At 36.4% G+C, this 21092-nt stretch overlaps 1 protein-coding gene across 1 annotated transcript in view; it reads left to right on the forward strand.

Annotated features, from left to right (window-relative positions):
• Nucleotides 1-21092, forward strand: part of ARHGAP42 (Rho GTPase activating protein 42) — a 143558-nt gene that overhangs the window by 105771 nt on the left and 16695 nt on the right. The window contains exons 8-18 of the mRNA XM_059493656.1: nucleotides 2841-2970; nucleotides 4808-4908; nucleotides 7201-7310; nucleotides 8090-8168; nucleotides 9044-9083; nucleotides 10602-10664; nucleotides 12419-12493; nucleotides 13175-13259; nucleotides 14378-14436; nucleotides 15210-15315; nucleotides 19533-19692. Of these exons, the coding sequence (XP_059349639.1) occupies nucleotides 2841-2970; nucleotides 4808-4908; nucleotides 7201-7310; nucleotides 8090-8168; nucleotides 9044-9083; nucleotides 10602-10664; nucleotides 12419-12493; nucleotides 13175-13259; nucleotides 14378-14436; nucleotides 15210-15315; nucleotides 19533-19692 (1008 nt within the window). The remainder of the gene's footprint in view (nucleotides 1-2840; nucleotides 2971-4807; nucleotides 4909-7200; nucleotides 7311-8089; nucleotides 8169-9043; nucleotides 9084-10601; nucleotides 10665-12418; nucleotides 12494-13174; nucleotides 13260-14377; nucleotides 14437-15209; nucleotides 15316-19532; nucleotides 19693-21092) is intronic.

Here is a 21092-nt window from a genome sequence, read left to right on the forward strand (position 1 = left end):
GCTGTAAATTTGTCTGGATTTGGTAGTCAGAGCCATATAAGATCCCATTTTGGGCACAAACTGCCCAAAAAATTTCAAAGCTATCAGAGATAACTAAAATACACTTAATCAACATACTTTTCCACTTTTCCATCATAACTGCTTTATACAAGTGTATACTTTTTTCACTGTGTAATTTACATATTACACTTTCAAGGATATACAAATAAGTAGATACAAAATATACTTACAAATAAGTAAGTACACACTTTGATTTTAAGCAAAGCTTAAACACCCTGCTTTTAAGGCAGAAAGTGAACTTCAACATGTTAGTACTGGACAAGCCCCACATATTTCCTGAAAAGTAACATCAAAATCCATAACAAAATTTCTTTTAAATTTAAGTGTACTTCATTCTTTCAAGAAAAGACACATACCACAAATTTTTGTAGCTCCATCTGCCCTTTTGCATGTCTTGTTCATATATATAGATCCCATTTTAAATGCTGCTTGAGGAAATAAGGCTAAACTTCCTAGATTATTAACCTTTTGCTCTTGGATCAAAATGCAAATGGTCTCTGTAGAGCATCCCAGTCGCTTGTCCTTTCCAATTTTGTGTTTTTCACATTGTTTGCTACTAAGATGCTTTCAGATAAAGACACAAGGGGTCAGTGTTGTTGCACAGCAGTTTCACTGAAAGAGTGAAAAATGTGCTTCAGTCCAGAGATTTACTTACTTTAGTATGGCAAGGTCTGGGAGGAGCATGAGGTCACAGCACAGACCAAAACTGGCATTGTAAGTAATCATATATTTCCTCCACGGGTCTCTACAGAAGCAAAATTATTAAATAACTTTTTCCAATTTCAATGCTAATTAAGAAATATTTAGATTTAATGTTTTCTAACTATTATATCAGCACAACTTGAAGTTGTAAATAGATTACAGAAGTAGAGGGAGATTGAAGTTAGTCAGGAGGATCAATGTATTTTTTTTTTAAATTATATATCAGAAAACATATACATGAAGATACAGTGGGGATCAGTACATCACTCCTATTACACAGCAATAGAAGTTCTGGCTCCAGATCTAGATCCACAGCTTCACACAGCCAGCTGGGTTCTCTACGTACTTGTCATTGAGAGTATCACCCAAAATCAGATGGAAGTGAAATGATTTGTATGGGTAAAGACAAACTGAGGACAGGAAGAAGTGCATTCAGCCTGTCTGTAGTTGTCAAAAGTACTCCTCTCCATTGCATTGTGTATTCAGATCTTGAAGAATAGTTTACCTGAACTGCTGTTGCTGTTCTTAAAAATGTTCTACAGGTTAGAGCAGGAGCAGTAACAGCTGTAGAAGAGTAGTAGCAGACCAGCAGCACTTAACAGGTCACCATGTTCTAACATGACCAGTTGTCACTTTAACTGTCTCAGCTGGCCAGTGGCGTACTTGGTGTGTCTGGCTTTGGTTTCTGTGATTTGATTCAAAGACCTGGCTGCTTAAAAGTAGTAATTAAAAACGTAATAGATGGAGACAAGCTCTTAAAATAGGGATGATGCTTCAATGACTTGTCCTTCTTGAAGGCCTCAAAATGACCTCTCTTAAATTTGATCTGAACTGATACTTCGTCTGAAGGACATAATCAGAAAAGTTCAGATTAGAATTTTACCTCCCTCTCTAATAACAGTGTTTGGCTTCAAAACCAAGATTGAACATGTATACTTTTGTACTATTGTGCAACTAACTACACAAATGGCCCATGAAAAAGGGGAAGTATTCACTGGTGTATAAAGTCCTGAGAGCATCTTTCTGACTGCTGAGAGGATTTGAGTCCATAGATGACTCTGCAGAAACGTTACAAAAATCTTTTTTTTTTTTTTTTTGACGTATTGGAGCAGAGTGTTCAATATCTGATATTAATCAATCAAAGCTCTGGCATCTCTCAATAATTCTCTTCTGTTATCCCATGATGCTAGGTGCATGGAGGGAAACCCTAGTCTCACTGAATTCACTAAGAGCAAGTAGCCATTTATATGCATATAGATATAAGAAAATATAGAAACAACACACCTTAATACCATAATTGTTTGCTTTGTTACATGCGTGGTTACACACGTGATATTTAGGACAGGCACACTTCTTCCATGCTTTTGGCATAGTTCTGCCACTTGTGAGTGTTTCTTACCTCCAATTTTTTTTATATTGAACTTTGGTGTTTGCCAAGTCAGAACTTGATCATGGCAGTGCCATTAACCTGACTATTCTAAGCAGCAGCACCTGTGTTTTCACTGCAGATATGGATACACAAACAATTTGTCTGTTCCATGTGTGTAGAAACTGCAGCTGTCTGGGCTCATTAACCTGGCTTTAACCCAAACTAGTGTTTTCTGCACTGTACTTAAAGTGCTTCAGTGGGTCTTACTACTTCAGGTTTCGGGCTAAGCTGTTAGCAGCTTCTAGTTTAGCCAAATATCTGTCTGAGAATCCCAGAGTGTACAGAGAGAAAGCCTGTATCTGTCTGCAAAATACTGTGTAAGCATACTTGAAGAGATGAGATGACCTCCTGTCTGAGGTTAGTGACCTGCAGAAAGAGCAATGGTGCTATTCTCAGCTGTGTTTTCCTTACATTTGTGTGCCTAAGTCGAATTCTTCATTACTAGGTTATTCCCAAGCTTCTAGCAGTGAAAAGTATTATTCTTTATTGCATTTTTTTTCTTTTTCCCCCCTTTTATGTGTCTGGCAAATGCTTTTGTTGGTCTCCACTACAGTCTCCTTGGCATTATTTGTCATTAGTTGTTCATTGTTTATTTGGTACTTGCATGAGGTGATGTGGGGTTTTGTTTGTTTCCTTTTCTGGGTATTAGACTCGCAATAACTTTGAAAGCACTAGGCAGGAAGTGGAGAGACTCATGCAGAGAATGAAATCAGCCAACCAAGATTACAGACCACCAAGTCAGTGGACAATGGAAGGCTATCTCTATGTGCAGGAGAAACGTAAGTACAGCCAGGAAGGTCCGTGCTGTTGTTTGCCCCAGTGGTTGACTGGTAGCAAGCTCAGCTCTGGCTGGCTGCCCTGCACCTTGCTGCAAACTCCCAGCACCCTGCTTTGGATCTCTTCTGTTTCCTGTACTTTCTCTGCCTGAACAGGACCCTTAGTTCAGCCATCAGGAGCACCTTGTACCAGAGACCTTCACTGACCCAGCCATCTTAAATGAACATGTGCTTACTGGAAATCAAAGATGTAAGAAAAGGTCATCTAAGTGCCATCTGACCACAGTTAACCACAGTCAGTTTTATCCTCAGTAGCACTGCAAGTTTTAAGAACACAGTCTATTTTTTAATTGATTAATAATCATAAAAGAAATCTGTGTTAAGTGGAAATTACACTGAGCTGTGCTAACGAGAGAGGGAGAAAAGGAGTGAAGTACCAGGCACATGCTGTGCTTCATTAAATAGTGAAAGGCCAGCTTGACATCTTTTTACTGAAAAGAAATGTTTATTCTGCAGTAACAGGGTCTGTACTCACTTTATAGTGGGAAAGGTACTAGTTGTATAATTCCTTGTCATGCAAGTTTACTTGCCTATAACCCTTAACATATAGGTCCTTGTCTAATTGTGATCAACTGGGTTAAATGTTTGCTGTTCTTGAGAGTAAATTTTTTATATATTTATTACTGATATGCATGGTGGCAAATATAGGTGTTTTTAAAAAATGGCACTAGGCCATAAATTGTTTTCTTGGATGGCCAAGAGTAACAAGTTTAAAGTTGCTACACAAATGTCTGGCTAAATTTTCTAATGAAAATAGGTGACTTCTTAACTCATCAAAAACTGCTTTAAGAGTGCTCATCCATCTTATAATGTGCTAGAAGAGATAATGAATTGCCATCAGAGGAAAAATTGATGCTGAATAATTACAAATTTTGTTCTGCTAAGTGAAAGTAACTTAAAATATAGGAGCAGAACAGCTACCTTCTGAGGGTAAATAGCCATTTGAATTTTTGATTCATGACTTTACTTTCTTCCAGAGCACAGGCAATAGGAGAGCTTTCTCAGAGTCAGCGTAACAGACCATATAAATTTCCACAGCTATGTTTCTGGATTGACAGACATCCGACTTACATGACTGACTCAGTCTCTCATATAACCACCACCTTTGTGGGTACATTGAGAAGGCAAAACTTGTGTATCTATAGTAAAACTACTAGGGTTTTTTTTTCAAACATTTTTATTTAATTCTTCACATGAAGAAAGAAAAACACACACAAAAAAGGCAATTCAAATTTAAAATACCATTTTTTAAAGTCAAGGTTCTTTATTTTTATCTTGGTTCTAGACAGGACAAGGTTAATTTTTGCAAGTAGCCAGGAGCTGGGCATGACTAGGTCCTTACTCAATACCACCTCGTCATTTTCTGGGAATAGGGGAAGGGATTCTTTCTGAGTCCCAAATGTGACAGAGGGAACACTCAGGTATTGTCAGATGTCTCTGTGTGGTGAGTACTCACATGTGAATAATTTGCCTCTTGTACACTCTGCTATTAATATTGTTGGAAACTCCTCAGGTCTGTTTTTGCCTTTTTCCTGCCTTGTTACTATAATATAATGCTGTTACCTATCCAGTTGCCAAAGAAAGTCAGTCTGCTGGAACTTTATTGGGCAATATTATCAAGCTGCAATATTTGGAAATTATACTGGAACAACATTTTCAGATTAAGAAACAAGGAGTAGACTGCATGTGGATGCTACTTTATTTCATTTTTCTACTCTAATTCCAAGTATAATAGTGGTAAAATGACAATTACTTTTGATACTATCTCTCTTTACTCTAGGTCCCCTTGGATTTACATGGGTTAAACATTACTGCACTTACGACAAAGGAACAAAAACTTTTACAATGAGTATAGCTGAAACAAAATCTGGTGGAAAAGTGGTGAGTTACTTGTACACGAACAAATGCATGACCTGTATATTCCATCTTTTTTTTTAAGCATTAAGGAACTGCTAAAAGAAAAAATGCAAACAGATAAGGCTGTTTTCATAGATCAAGCAGTGCATGTATTATATAGCATGGATAAATATTCAAGTAATATTTCATTAGAAACATATTTAAATCAATTATTAAATAACTTCTCTAATGTGGTTGTTGTAAGTGCATATGAAATTTATCACATTTGCACAGAATCATTGAATAGATTAGGTTTGGAAGGGGGCTCTGGAGATCTCTAATATAAAGTCAATTCAGGTCAACCTGAACAGGTTGGTGAGGTCTGTGTCCAGTCAGGTTTTACATATCTCCAAGGATGGAACCCTCTATGAGCAACCTGTTCCAGTGTTCAACCACCATAAAAAAACTTTTTCTAAAGTTCAAATACTTTCTCTTAGTTCAAATACAAATTACTTGTATTTGAGTTTGTGCCCGTTGCCTCTCGCCCTTCCACTGGGCACCACTGAGAAGAATCTGACTCAGCCTGCTTTCCTTCCCATGAGGTATTTGTAGATTAGTCACTGATGTGATCCCTCTTCCCCAGACCAAACAGTCCCAGGACTCTCAGCTTCTTCTCATATGACAAATCACAGGATCTTTAAGGTTGGAGGAGACCTTCAAGGTCATCTAGTCCAACCATCAGTGTAGCATCATCATAATCACCACTAAACTATATCCCCATGTGCCACATCCAGGCTCTTCTTGTATACTTTCAGAGATGGTGACTCCACCTGGTTAATTATTTCAATGCCAAACCACTCTTCCAGTGAAAATTTTATTTTTAATATCTAACCTGAACCTCTCCTGGCACAACTTAAGGCTTCTCCCTCATGTTCTTTCACCGAAGACATGGCACAAGAGACTGACCCCCACCTTGCAAAGCTTCCTTTCAGGTAGTTGAGCTCCAAGTCCTTAATCACCTTGGTAGCCTTTAGCTCGACTTATTCTAGCACATCACTGCCTCTCTTTTACCAGGGATCCCAGCACTGGGCATAGCATTCCAGGTGTTCCTCACCAGTGCTGGATGGAAGGTGAGGATTTCTTTCCTCCACTTGCAGGCAGTAGCCTGTCTGATGCATCCCAGGAGGTTGGTGGCCTTCTTTGCAGCAATATCACATTTCTGGCTCATGGTCACCTTGTTGCCCACCAGAACCTGAAATTCCTTTTCTGCCAAGCTGCTCTCTATCCTGTCAGTCTCATCCTGTCCTGGTGCATGGGCTAATTGCTATTCATGCTGAACAGAATTGACCCCATGGGCATACCACTAGTGCCTGGCTGCAGCTGTACTTCTGTTGTGAGCTCAGCAGTTCAGGCAGTGTTCAGTCCAAGATGTAGTGTTAAAAGTATGGCTGAAGTTGAGATAAACAATATTCATTGTTCTTCCATCATGCACTGAGCCTTCCAACACATTGTAGAGGGCTATCAGGTTGATCTGTGTGACTTTTCCTGTATTAAATTTATGCTGACTGCTTCCAGTCACCTTTCTGTCCTTAATATGTTTGGAGGTGCTTTCCATAATTATTCACTTCATCACCTTCCCAGGGATTAAGGTGATGCAGACTGCCCTATAGTTCCCATAAGATGTGAGGCCTCAGGTTGCATTAGGGGAGGTAGGTATTACAGAAAATTACTTCACCAAAAGGGTTGTCAAGCATTGAAACAGTTTGCCAGGGAAGTAGTTGAGTCGCCAACCCTGGAAGTATTTAAAATGTGTGTAGATGGTTTAGTTGTCACCTTTTCCAGCCTGAATGGTTCTATGATTCTGTATCCTTCTCCTTGCTCATTTTGAAGACAGGGGTGACATTTCCTTCCTACCATTCCCCAGAATCCCCAGTTGTGTCAGCCTTGCCGACATTATAGTGAGGTTTCACAATCGTGGTGGACAGAATTGGGGTTAGTCAGCTTTATTCTTCGGAAATCTTTTTATCTGCATGTGAGAGTTGGCAGAATTACATAATTTTCAACCTTACATGCATGTAATCAAACTATATTCACAGATGTTTGTAAGATTTAAATTTAGGGAATTTTCTGAAATACAATTATTAAGTAACAAATATAAGACAGAAAGCTATTAAATGTAGTCTTAATGTATTAAAAAAATACTGTAAATATTCCTAAAGAAGTTTAATCCCTGTGTTAAACCTATGTTCTTTTGGACTGTTCATGCAGTTAAATTTAGGATGAAGCCAAGATGTGTAAGTGTATTGCGTATGCTAATTCCATTTTGTTGCTTTGTAGAATGGCCTTGTCACAAGCTCACCAGAAATGTTCAAGCTAAAATCTTGCATCAGGAGAAAGACAGATTCAATTGACAAACGTTTCTGTTTTGATATTGAAGTATTTGAGAGGTTTGTCTCTGTTTTGTTAACAATTTGAAAGTAATTGCAACCAATAGACAATAATTACTCCTGTACTAGGAACACATGTTTACCAATATATTTGCATACAGACAAACTAGCCTTTCAAGACTTAGTACTTCTTTGTTCAGACCTGATTTCCTAATTAAATTCACTACACAGAATATGTGTTGTCTTTACTACATGATGTTTGTATGCAGATACAGCATGGAACTTGTAGCAAAACTGACTATCCTGTTTTAGAAACAGATCATAAATATTTTTATAAATATTTTATAAATACTTGTTAATAAGTATAATCTGTAAAAATCTCTATTACTTTCAGAAATGTATGGTAATTCTTTCTTTTTACTTGAAAATTATGTCCACAATTTTTTTCCACTTACTCCTGGATATTGTAATTGTATCAGATACATGAGAATAGATTTCCTATATTTAAGATAGAGGTATGTGGTATTTCTAGAAGTATTTTTTCCAATCTTGGGAATAAAGAGAAATCTTGAATTAATTTTTTTGTTAAACTATGATAAATTGACTGACTTTTGTCATAGTTCTCCTAAAAATTGTTTTATGACTGTTGGCAAACTTTAAAAATAAAAAGATGTGTTTTTTACCTAGCTCAAAAGTATTCTGTTATATCAGAAGCTCTGATATAACTTTCTCTAACTTCTGTCTGTCTTTTCTATATTCACATCACTATGCATGTGGATTCTGACTTTGGATACTGTTTGAGAAAAACAGTAACTTCAGTGAATGTGTGTTTTTGACAGACCTGGAATCATCACACTACAAGCTTTTTCAGAATCCAACCGAAAACTTTGGCTTGAAGCTATGGATGGAAAGGAACCAGTAAGGATATTTTTTCATTTTCATTTTACAATTTCCTAGATCACATATTACAGAAAGAAGCTAGTATACATTTCAGATACTCTGTCACAATACCAATAGAGTTGTTTTGTTTGTGAAACACTAATGCAAGTACATAGTGAGGATAATACAAAGTAGAAAAGTAGATCTATTAGTTTAAGACTACATTTATATATATAATTATTTTATGTTAGGGTATTTAAATTAATACTATTTTAAGTAATACAATAGCATATTGTCTAATAGGATTCATGGTTCAGATAACATATGTGAAATGGTTGTTATTACAGTGGTAAACAACATCCATCTTTTGGACATTTTCCTAGAGTAAACAATTGGTACCATCTCAGAAGGCATTGCAGAGAGGAGAAACACATGTTGAAAGCTACTGAGAGACTTGTCTGCGTTTTCTTCCCACTATTTGTATGCTCTTAAAGTAGTCACTGATGAGGCTAATGTCAGACCTGTATCTGATAGGAAAAGTGTGGCTGATCCGTTTTATGAACTTGATGAGTGTTTTTACATGCTTCTTGTTAGCCTGAACCAGTACAGAAATTATAATCAAAAGTTGGTTTGAAATCTAACTCATCTGGTCTCAGTAAATCTGATTTCCAATGCATTAGTTGCATTATGGTAGCACAGAGCTGTTAACCCAGCTTTGTGCTGGAGCAGTAAATGTCAAGAGATCATGAATGGCAAGCTTGGGATTTTCCTAGCAGTAGTCTAGTACATAGCATGTTGCAACTCCTCACAAACCTGGCAATAAAGGATTTAAAGCACAAATATCAAATATTGTTCTATTGCATTGTTGTTGTTTGATTGGGGTTTTTTTTGGTTTTTTTTTTTTTTTTTTACAGATCTACACGCTGCCAGCTATTATTAGCAAAAAGGAAGAAAGTAAGCTTTTTTGAGTTGCCATATCTTGCTAGATTTCTGTAATGTTACAGTTTCTTGATATGTGTGGGAGAAAGATTATTTTTTATTTTAGTTCTATTGCTGTGGAATAACTTTGTTGGTTATCTAAACTTTCCCTGGCACAAGTGGAGGCCATTTCCTCTTGTCCTATTGCTTGTTACTTAAGAGAAGAGGCTGACCCCACCTGGCTGCACGCTCCTGTCAGGCAGCTGCAGAGAGTGCTGAGGGCCCCCTGAGCCTCCTTTTCTCCAGGCTGAACAGCCCCAGCTCCCTCAGCTGCCCCTCACAGCACTTGTGCTCCAGAGCCTTCCCCAGCTCCGCTGCCCTTCCCTGGACACGCTCCAGCCCCTCAATGTCTCTCTGGCACTGAGGGGCCCAGAACTGAGCACAGGATTGGAGCTGTGGCCTCAGCAGTGCTGGGTACAGGGGGACGGTCACTGCCCTGCTCCTGCTGGCCACACCTGGCTGAGCCAGGCCAGGATGCCATCGGCCCTCTGGGCCACCTGGGCACACTCTGGATCATGTTCAGCTGCTGTTTGCCAGCACCCCCAGGTCCTTGTCTTTTAGACATCTTTCCAGCCACAACTGCCTGTGACTCAACTGCAGGATCCAGCACTTGGCCTTGTTAGACCTCATACAACTCGCCTTGGTCCATCACATCTTTTTAGTTTGAGGTGTATATGCACCTATTAGACATACACTGAGTAACAAAATTAGTGTATTTAAAGGTGCTATGAGATTTGTAATTGTATTAACCCTGTATTAACCCTGTATAACCCATAATTGTATTAACCCTGTATTAACACATTGGTTATTATCGTATATTAACACAGATATATCAAACTAATCCAAATAATTTATCTCAGAGAAAGAAATTTGTCAAATTTGGACATACATCTTCATTGGAGATATATTTGAGACTCAGAAAATCTGAAATTTAAGCCACTATCTGTTCTTTTTTTTTTATGATGGTGTTTATTTTAATGGTGACAAATATGCTGTTTTAAGATCATTATTTAGGTAGTTAGAGCAGTGGGTATTGAAGATGCAACATTAATAAGAAGTACATTCACTTGAAATAAGATGACTAATTAAACTCAGTAACAAGGATTGTTCTCCTACATTACCATTTTATGAGTGATTATGTGCATATGCAAGGAAGAAAGAACATTGTTGTATTAAAAACAATGAATATATTCTGTTCATAATGTAGATCCTGGACTCTTAAAAGCATTTTGCTCAGCAGCTTTCAACTGTATCTTTAGAGAGGCTACTGATTGCTGAGAAAGACAGTAGAATATTGAGCTTGTAATGGTACAGAATGACTACAAAGATGGGTTGTGAATGCTATGGATGTATCTACAAAGAACCCATTGCAGAACCAGTCTTTCATTGTAATGGATAACTGTGTATTAGCCCTCCTTGATTAGTGCAGGAGTGTAGCTAAACAGAATATTTTGTGTCTTGATATTGGAGAGTAATTACCCTTTTTTTTTATAGTGTTCTTAAATGAAGCGGGTTTCAACTTCGTGAGGAAATGTATTCATGCTGTAGAAACAAGAGGTGTGTATTAAACCACAAATAAGGTGTTGGATTGTTGTGACTTTCTAAAATCTGGCTTTTTTAATTCTACATGTTTTACATCTGTGCTTTGAAGTGTATCCATTATTTGGTTTGGACTTTTCATATCTGGGTGCTTTGCACTCCAAATTGTTGTCTTCAGTTCCAACAACAGTTCTTAACATATCTGAGACTTTTAAACTTTTTTCTGTAGCTTCTTGTTGATTAGACAGCTTAATACACAACTGCACTTTGTGTGCACTGACTTGACTTTTCTTTTGATACAACTGTAGGGAGTCTCAGCTCCCAACTTTGATTTCAGGTGTGAAATCAGAAGACCTAAAAGTGACATTGACATTCTTTGCTGGTACATCTGGTTTTTTGTAGGGTACAACACCTATAATTTTATTCAATAATGTTGTACATTGTTTAGTTTCTTTTTTTTTTTTTTTTTATGTTCGGCAGCATTTAATATTTAGCAACACTCTTTTTTGTTAGTGGGAATGTAAAAAATGGAAGTCATAATCACTTTACCAATGAGGTGGTATCTAACAACTCACAGTAAGTTTTAAATGGACAGTTATGGCTGTATCATCACCTATAAAATGAGATAGCCTTTTCTTGAGCTGTCAGTGTGCAGATCTCTTCTAATACAAATGTGATCTCTCTGTGCAACTTTAAGCTCAACTTGAATTCAGTTTCTCAGCCAGCAATGTTATCATTGTTGAGTCACTGCTGACTCAGAGCTTGCATTATTTTCTGGCATAGGGAGGGTGAAAGAGGGTTTCCAAACAAAACACCTAGGTTATCTAAGATCAGATTTAGGAATGTTGTTTCCAAAGGAAAAGGAGGCAATTTTTAAATGTTAAGGCTTGAAGTGGGGAGAATGGAAGACACTTAAACTCTGCTGATTTTAAAAGGCAGTTAAAAATAATAAAATAATCATGACTGAGATAATCAAGTAAGTCTTAAGCTGTGGATATTAAGAAAAAGTTGTTTACAGAAAGATTGATAAAGTGTTGAAATGGTCTGCCTGGGGAGATGGTGGAGTTACCATCCCTGGATGTGTTTAAGAGAAGATTGGATGTGGCACTCAGTGCCATGGTTTAGTTGAGGTTTTAGGGCAGGGGTTGGACTCAATGATCTTTAAGGTGTCTTCCAGCCTAGAGATTCTATGTTCTAAATACTTTGTTCTGAATATCACTCTTTAACATTGTTTGTTATTATTAACTGTGCTATTAAAAAAAGTCCTGGCAATTTTAACTGGCGACATAAATTCTCAATTTGTATGTTAGAATAGTATACAGTATTTTTTTTTCATATAAATGTCAATCACATCTTATTTGAAAGGGATGGTGGTCTAAGCAAATACATCTGCATAGTAATTCCACTGACATATATACAATATGAACTTGTTCATGTGCAATGTGTTTTTAGACTGCTTTTGGATCTTATTTTTCACTTTTCCTAGCCATCACCTTGTTGTTTGTTAATACAGGTCATTGCTATGCAGAAAGGTTCTGTTAATGTAAAATTATGCTTAGTGTATATTATGGTGTGGACTCAGTGGAATGAATTTGTTAATATCCCACAAGAGGTTGCAGTAGGGTAAAGCAGTACTTAAGAATGTAATGGTACAGTTTTCCATTAATACATTTAGATGTTTTGAAAACTACACCAAGAATGCATCAACATCTATTGAAATCACCATATTTTCATTATTTTAATTTTTTCATCTACTTGTTTTCCCAATGTAGGTATTACAATCCTTGGGCTGTACAGAATAGGTGGTGTAAATTCCAAGGTGCAAAAGCTGATGAATACCGTATTTTGTAAGTATCTGAAGTGAACTTTTGTCATTGTGCAGTGTGTGTGTGCTGTGATCCTTTTTGCTTCAACTGCTGTGCTCAGAAGAGTGTGTCACAATATTCACAATTTTGTATGTGCACTGGCTGCCACTGAATTGAGTTTGCACTCTTAAAATGAGTAATTCATCTGCAGTTCCTTGTGTGTATTAGTATTCACTTCTGCATGTTGCACATGAGCAAATTACTAATAAAAATGCTTTTCTTCTTCTGGCTTTAAAGTTCTATTTATTGATATATATTTGGCTTGTTCCACAAGTTCTCCAAAGCTTATTTCCATAACGCATCATGGCTCCCCTTAATAGACACTTGTTCCAGTCTTTCACTTTTCTTGCTTATTTATCTCTCTGATGCTTGTGTTTGCATGTTTAAGACAACTGAATTCGTAATTCTCTGTGGACTTGGGCTTACTTAACTCTTTGAAATAGTGCATAGCTAGTGTTCATGGTTACTAACTATGAGCACTGAATTTATTTTTATTTATAATTTGGCAGAGATGAAAAGACTTAAATTGATCAGATTGGTGGTTAGTCTAGCTAATAAATAATTAGTTGAGCTAAATGGCTGATCTAGTAGCTTCTGTTTTGCTACCTTTCTAGTTAATGTGTAAGTGAAACTGTAACAAAATCCTAATTCAAATTCCTACAGCCCCTAAATCACCTCCTGATATGGATATTGATATGGAAATTTGGGACAATAAAACAATAACAAGTGGACTAAAAAACTACCTCAGGTAAGTATGATGCCACACAGTTTCAGTATTCCTTTTCTGGCCCATTAATCCCTGGCTTGTTATTATTTCTTGGATACATTTCTTGTATCCATTGCCATGGTAATAAATGAGTATTTTATTATCTTGCTTAATATTCCTATGATTGTGTATAATAATACACACCTTCAACCTTTTTAAGATATCCTGCCTCATATAGCCTTAAATTCAATTGCATGTTTTTATTAAAATTTTTTTATCTTTACCACAAAGCAGAGCACCATTGTGCTCAGTCTTTTCTTTGTGAATCCCTTAAACTGTGTACCATAAAATTTCATGACATGATGGTTGAATGAAAATCCCAGCAAAAGCATAGTTTTTTTATCTTATGTTCTTAATATCTTCACAAATAAAATACTCCTCCTGTCATTTTTGCTGATAAGAGACAGAATATGGTGGGTGTACTATGCCTTCTACAAATCTCCATTTCCTATACAAGTCACCTAACAAAGGGCCGCATCAGAAATCCCTATTAACCTGGAAAAACATGCCTAGGATTTGTAGCAGAATGGTCATGTACATTTCATTGAAAAGACTGGCTTTGGTTGAAGAAAATTATAATACATCTTCAGAAGCCCAAGTAATTGTTGCTACTGTATTTGTGAAATTTGGACACGAGTGAGCAAGCAGTAGTTGTGTGTGTCTGTAAGGGAACTCACTGTCTGCCTTTCAAATGATGACTCTTTTAAGATCTCTCACATCAGAATTTCAGTCCCAAATTTCATCATATTTTTGCCTTTTCTTGGGCAAAAGGTTGCTTCTGCAGCCTGTTACACCTTGTCTGCAGCTGTATTTATTCCTGTCCTACAATATGGAAGACAGGAAACATTGAGGCTTTGTGATGAAGTAACATTTTCCTTATTGACTTGCATGGTGACACCAGATTCAATTCAAATTGATTTTCAGACAGTGTACATGACTGAGTGTTATACTGCTTGTAATCCGTCATCACTGAATTGGATTTCCTAGGACCAGTAGAGCATCGTGCAGATGTTGAGGGCTATCATAATCACACTCATAAAACTTAGATTAAGAGTCTGTTTTAAATTTTAAATTTAAAATTTGGTTTTTTTCACAACCAGGTGTCTTTCAGAACCACTGATGACTTTCAAGCTGCACAAGGATTTTATTGTTGCTGTTAGTAAGTAAAAAGTAAAATGATAAATATGCTTTCATGAAAGTAGAATTGTTTCTAACCCCTAATCTCCTCAGTCACTATCTTTACTTTTCTTCTTGCTCTAATATTCAGTGATCCAGCCCTCAAAACAGAGAAGTCACACTTGATGAAGCTGTTCAGTGGTTTGTTCTGATCTCTTTAGTGGTTCTGTGTGACTGCCTTCTGCATGAAGTTTTGAACCCTCATTTAGATGTTTGTTGTTTGTTTTATATCGGATGATAATTCTTTTGTAACATTCATCCCTCTCGTCTAGGGACCTCTATTTTCCTAGCTTGCCTTGAGAAATTAGAAAGAGCAAAAGTGAACTCCTTTTCACAAATAGAGTAATTGGATACAGAGATAGCAGAGATATTTTTTCTAATTACTAGAGTTTAGAATTTGAAGATATTTCTCCATTTACTCTTGTCTTTATAAGAATAAAAGACAAAAAATAATTTTAGCTATTTTAATCTGTATTTCTTAGATCAAATCTTAGGCTTCACTGAAATGGCGCATCAAGTCAATATTGCCATTAATTTGTTGGTTCCAGTACTGATAGTGATTGCTTTAGGCGAGTTCCTTGAAATACAGATTTCACAGTGTAATAAATATAATAAAATTTTCCTCAGCATTTGAAAGCTAATTTTGTTTGGCTCCTCTTAATGCATGTTTGTGTTAGCATGCAGACACTGATGCCATTTGTAGTCACTTCTTAGCACATGTTCAGATTTATCAAAATTTTGTTTTCTGTTTAATAGAGTCAGATGATCAGAACTACAGAGTTGAGGCAGTGCATGCACTTGTGCATAAATTACCAGAGAAGAACAGAGAGATGCTGGACATCCTTATTAAGCACTTGGTCAAGTAATTATTTTTTATTTTTCTCTTTGGTAATATTGTAAAATGTTATCATTTCTGCTTTAAATTTGTCAGTGTTGCTTAATCTGTTATCTGTGTTGAAACAATGACACTCAAAATTACATTTGATTTCTAAAATGCTGTTCTCAACTTAACTGGAATAATACTCTCTGTAAAAACAGAATAAAAATGCTAAGTGTTACTAGGCTGGCAAACTATGTTTATAAAATAAACCTAGTCAATGTTTTCATTCATGCTTTTACTACAGGACTTGTAACCAATTAAATAGAAGAAACATCTAACAGTATGCAGACATTGATGGAAAACTGGTTTGAATCTGTCTCAAAGTCCCAGAGTGTTTTAGAAATGAGATAGATTAGAAAGGAGATAGAAGGAGATAGATGATATGATAATTTCTGTTCTTGATGTTTGATCTTATTTTTCTCTCTAGCGAGTCTGAAGTGTAGTATCACTTGAAAGCACTAATTTGAAGTATTTTCATTTATATTTTTGATATCTACATAGATGTCTAACTTTTGAATCTCCAGTAATATTCCCTTCATTTTTAATTATCAGATAGAAAACATTTTGCATTTCTTTAAATTCGTGACCTTTTGTTTTCACAGAATTACACTTGGCATGTACTGTGAGATAAAAAAAGACGAGTATTTATTCTCTTAAGTTTCTGTACATCTTTGGTTTAGTTTTGCTGGTATTTGCTTAGTACTTTTGGATATGTATTATTCTTTCTGATTTAGGATGCTGTATCAGTACATTTATGAGTCATCTGGGAATGTAGATAGTGAAACAGTAGTTGTTCAGATAAGGCTCACATGACTCAGACATTTAGAAGACATGAGAAGAGTCCATGTTGTGTTCATTCAATTCACTACAACCCAGATGTTTTGCTTTTTTGATCACAGCTTGAGCTACAGGCTGCAGTAAGCTACAGGCTGTCTGCAGTGGAACCTAATGCAGTTTTGCTTCCTGCTATAGAAACGAGAACTTTGAACATTTCTTTGACAGGAAATCATTTAGCCCTAAAAAATTGTTTTAGCCCATTATGTCATTGGCCCCTGGAGAGCTAGCATTATAGCAAGCTGCTGTAAATGCATTCATTGCAAAACCTGATTATGCAGACCTTGCCTCTCGTTATACTTGGGCTGACATAGAGAGCCAGATGGAAAAAAGTTTCATAAGTTTCTTTACTCACAGAATTGTTTAATTATAAAAAATACAATATCTACTCCCTCAGAACTCTCAAAAATGTGAAAGTATTTAATGAAGGATTAACAATTTTGTAAAAGCTGCTAGTCTGGAAGCTTCAAAATTAGAGGAATATATAAGCATAGGAACAAACTTATTTGTCAGTGCAATTACTGTTTGGCAAGGATTACTTTCTTCTTTTCATTGCTTTTCTCTTTATTCTTAGTGTGATCTCAGATGCAATTCCAAAGAAAAGTACACCTGTAGTATTCCCTTATTTAATTGTTCCCTTTAACTTTCACTTTTCTCATCTTTGTTGAGATTCTCATTTCATAGAGATGTAATCTTAATTTTACACTGAATGCCTTCAGTACTTTCTTTCCAACATAAAATTCACCCCTTCTAATTTCCATATAATTTGCCAACTTGTTTATGCTAGCAATTCTAATGAGACTGAATTTAAAATTAGTCTCTTGAGTGTATTAGTTGTCTTCCTCCCTCATCTTTTTCCTACCACTGTGTGGAAATTTTTCAAAGAATAGACAAAGGGCAGGTTAGGTGTCTAATTTTATGGAAATGGGAAAACTTGGGGAAAAAAATCCAACCTCCTGTTTTCATCATTCTTTTGTTGAAAATCCAATTTCAAAGTGCATAATTACTTCCCTATATTTCTTTTAGCTGTTCAGTTCCTTTATAAATGCTTTTGCAGCAAAGTTAAAATACTGTAGCTCTGGGTTATAAAATAAGGATAATGTTATTTTTTTCTTGGTTTAAGTCTTTGCATCTTTGCCTAGCTTGACTTTTGTGTTACCATGCAAATTTAAATAGGATCAGATGTGGGATGTAGATCATACTAGAAACAAACAAACAAAACTGGCAAAAAAGCACCTAAGCATCCTAAAAGCACCCCAGAGAGACATGATACTGCATGGATACATAGTCAGTAGCTAGGCAAACATTGCAAGTTTGGGGTTACTTTCACATGGGTAGCTCATTTTCTGGTTTTTAAACCTATCTAGTCAAAATATGTCTAATGTAAAGAATGAATCATTCTTTGGTATGATTTAACAACATAATGCTTTTCTGTGGTAGGCAGTTGGGAGTCTGCATTCTGGCAGTATCACAGATTTGCTGGTGATACATCAAATGAAGAGATTCTGAGGAGAAAGCAATGGCATTTCCATGAATGCCCTACAGCTACCTGAAATGCATGATTACCTCAGCTTGTGTCTGTGCTGTAGCTCAGCACCAGTAGGAGTAGGTCAGGGGAAAGTGGCTATCAAAATGATCCATTTACAGCCCTGGCTTCTTTCTCTTTTGCAAGAAATTGAGCCTTTGAAATGCATTGTAGAAAGCCCTTTCCTGCTGCAGTGTTATTGAATTTGCCATTTCTTTTATTAACCAAGCTCCCAAATTTGTAACCAAGGAAACCCAAACACCAGACAAACACTACCTTCTCTCTTATGTTATAAGATTGTAGTGTTTGTGTAACAGACCTCTACAATTACTGTGCAGTACACAGCAGAGTAACATTGCAAAGGGAGGGTTTTTTAAAGTTTTTTTATAGCATATCTAGAGCTGAATTATTCAACATTCCAGTTTCATTGAAATACTAGTGGACTTCCCAGAAGACCCTTAGTCATCTAAGATAAATATAAGATCTGTTTCAGAGAAAGTTAGATTAAGCTAAAAATGTGCTTTAACAGTGGAATCATTTTCATTATATGGCTACCAAATAACAATCTCTGCCAGTGTGTTTTTCTGAGGTAACATTTTGGAAAGTTTTGAGATAACTTATTGAAGCAATATAAGAAATATGTAAGAAGATAGGCATTTGTTTTCCTGCAGTTTATAATCATGCTGCCTCCTATGCAAAACCCTTTCACATATTTCTCCTACTTTTTGATGTAAATGGGTTGCTAAAAATTTCCTGCCCCAAATTGAAGGGAATGTTTTATACATTTTACTATTTCTTTATTTTAAAAGTAGAAAGAGTTATTTTAATTGTGTAGGAAATGGCTAAAAATGCTCAGCTACCATAGTAGCAGATGGCAGTGAGAGGGATGAGGAAAATGGGACCCAGTGCCTCATTAAAAAGTTCCATTTGGTAACAGATTCAGTAAGATTAGACATTAAAGTGATTTTAAAATCCTGACTTGACATAATATTCCTCAGAAATGAGGCAATAGGGCAGCTGTGACTGAGGAATCACTGGCAGTTTTTTCAAAGGACCTATGATGATACAGATTTTAATTGGCAAATCTTAGTAGTGAGTAGACAAATGGGGCATTGAATATTACTGATTGAGATTTAACTATCTGATAAATTATTGGGAAAACTAAGCCTTTAAATTTTACATTTAAAGAACAAAAAACTGAAAAGGTAAAGTATGTGATAACAGAATATATAGAAGTTAAAGGTTAATATATTTTAAAGCCAGATGTCATTATGATCATCTAATGTTATTTATCACACAGAAACAATAATTTCACTTAATCTATTGATCCCATGTTTTCATCAAATTGATAAAGAGATCCTATTGCAAATTAAGTGTTTTCAGTAACTAAGCTTCATTCCTTTGCATGAACACTAAGGTATATGATAGATCTCTGTTACCACACAGCACCAGTTGAAAGTATGTGAGGACCTGTATAATCATTGGAGAGAGATAGTGCTTGCCCTAAGACTTCTAAACTCTAGGTGTTCTGAATCTCTCTGTGTAGAACTCCAAATACAGTTGCCTCTCCCTGTCAGGTGTATCAGGAACTGAAATACTACTCTAGGAGGACAGACTCATTATCCATAAAATTATTGCATGATAGGAGCCTTAATGGAAACATAGTAGTTGTACTACATTGTATTTTGATTCTAGCGTAAGTGGTTGTTTTAAAAATGTATTTTAAAGAGAGACATCAAGTTGGGATCTTGTAAAAATAGTAGTGTTAGCAAGTTTTTGCCTGTTAAAATTGTAGTTTAGCACACTAATTAAATCACATATTGTTTGTGTTCATTTAAAGGGTATCATTGCACAGTCAACAAAATCTAATGACTGTATCCAACCTTGGTGTCATCTTTGGACCAACTCTGATGAGAGCACAAGAAGAAACCGTGGCTGCTATGATGAACATTAAGTTTCAGAATATCGTCGTTGAAATTCTGATAGAGCATTATGAAAAGGTAGAAAGAAATCATCTGTTTTGTTATGAAGTGGAACTAAGTTCTCATTTTCATTACCATCATTAAGTCTTTAAGAATAGAGTCCAAAATGTGTAGAAGGTCATTAATAGAAATAATAGCTTCTTCCCTCTCCATGCTATGAATCTGTATTCCTAGCAAGTCTTTCATGGCTGTGCAAGGTACAGATCCAAGGCATAATTTTCCATGCTTTGAAGGTATTGCTCTGAATCTTCAGTTGCTTTCTGAAGATTGCTTCCTGAGTCTAGGAAACAGAAGGTCATAACTTTGCTCCTGGCTGTTCCAGCTATTTCTTGCTACCATTGTATGAAGGTTCATTCTGGGTGAATGCAGGGATTCCTCTCTGAGTGCATCAGGTCAGGGTGTTTCTGGCCATTGCTGTCCTTAGGGGACATGTCAGCTGCATAGTGGTGATTAGTCCATTAGTCCAACTAGCAGGGTTGAGAAGGACTTGAGCAGGAAATCTTACACACTTGCTTTCAGTCACCACCATTGCTGGTATCAGCTTCACTGAAAGCTCCTCAGATTTTTTGTTTTACTTTTAAACTATTGGATTTCAGAATTCAGCCGAACATTCAAGACCTCCTTTACTTAGTACTCAAAAGGAATTTTATTCTAGGGATCTTAGTTGAGCTATGTCATCTCCTCTGCTGACTGACAAAACAAAGTGAAAAAAATTTGAATTTCTTTCATTGCATACTAATCAGCTAAGGGGCAGTTCCCAGTCAGTACCAGGATCCCCTGCACTGGTTGATCAGTAGGTGCTGACAGTACAGCTTGGTATCATATTTCATAGGGACTCCTCAGAATGGCTATGAACCTGATAGACTTCTTGGCTCTGATTGCAAAACATACATATTGCATTTTTCCAATACTGAATTTCTTCTCCAGAAAATCAGAGCTCATTCAGCCCAAAAGACTATGACTGCACAACCAAAGCCACTCCTGCTCTATTTCACTGTCTACAGAAATGTTTTTATATTGATGTGCTACTCACTAGTGCTTACTACAGTTTTACTGTACTCTGAGAGCATGTCAAGATGTCCATCCAAGTATTTCCTACTATAGAAGTATATTTGCTTTCTTCCACTTCTATGAATGGCACAAAGGTGTCTTTTCATGGTTTGCTTCGTCTTCTTTTGGGAATGCCCTAAAGCTAGAGGGCCCAGAAATCTTTTCAGAGATGCCTTCTGGCATAGCATGGTAAAAAATTGAGTTTTTTCTGCAGCAATGAAGCACAAAATTGACCAGTGGCAGCACTGGTATGTAAGAGATAGGAAGCAGGAGATGCCTTAAACGTAAAGTTGTTCCTCATTAAACTTGACTTGTTTGGTCAAATAAAACTTTCTGAAATCCAAATTTGGTTGTAATATGTTACACGT

The sequence above is a fragment of the Ammospiza nelsoni genome, chromosome 2 (assembly GCF_027579445.1).
Source record: "Ammospiza nelsoni isolate bAmmNel1 chromosome 2, bAmmNel1.pri, whole genome shotgun sequence".
NCBI classification, from domain to species: domain Eukaryota; kingdom Metazoa; phylum Chordata; class Aves; order Passeriformes; family Passerellidae; genus Ammospiza; species Ammospiza nelsoni.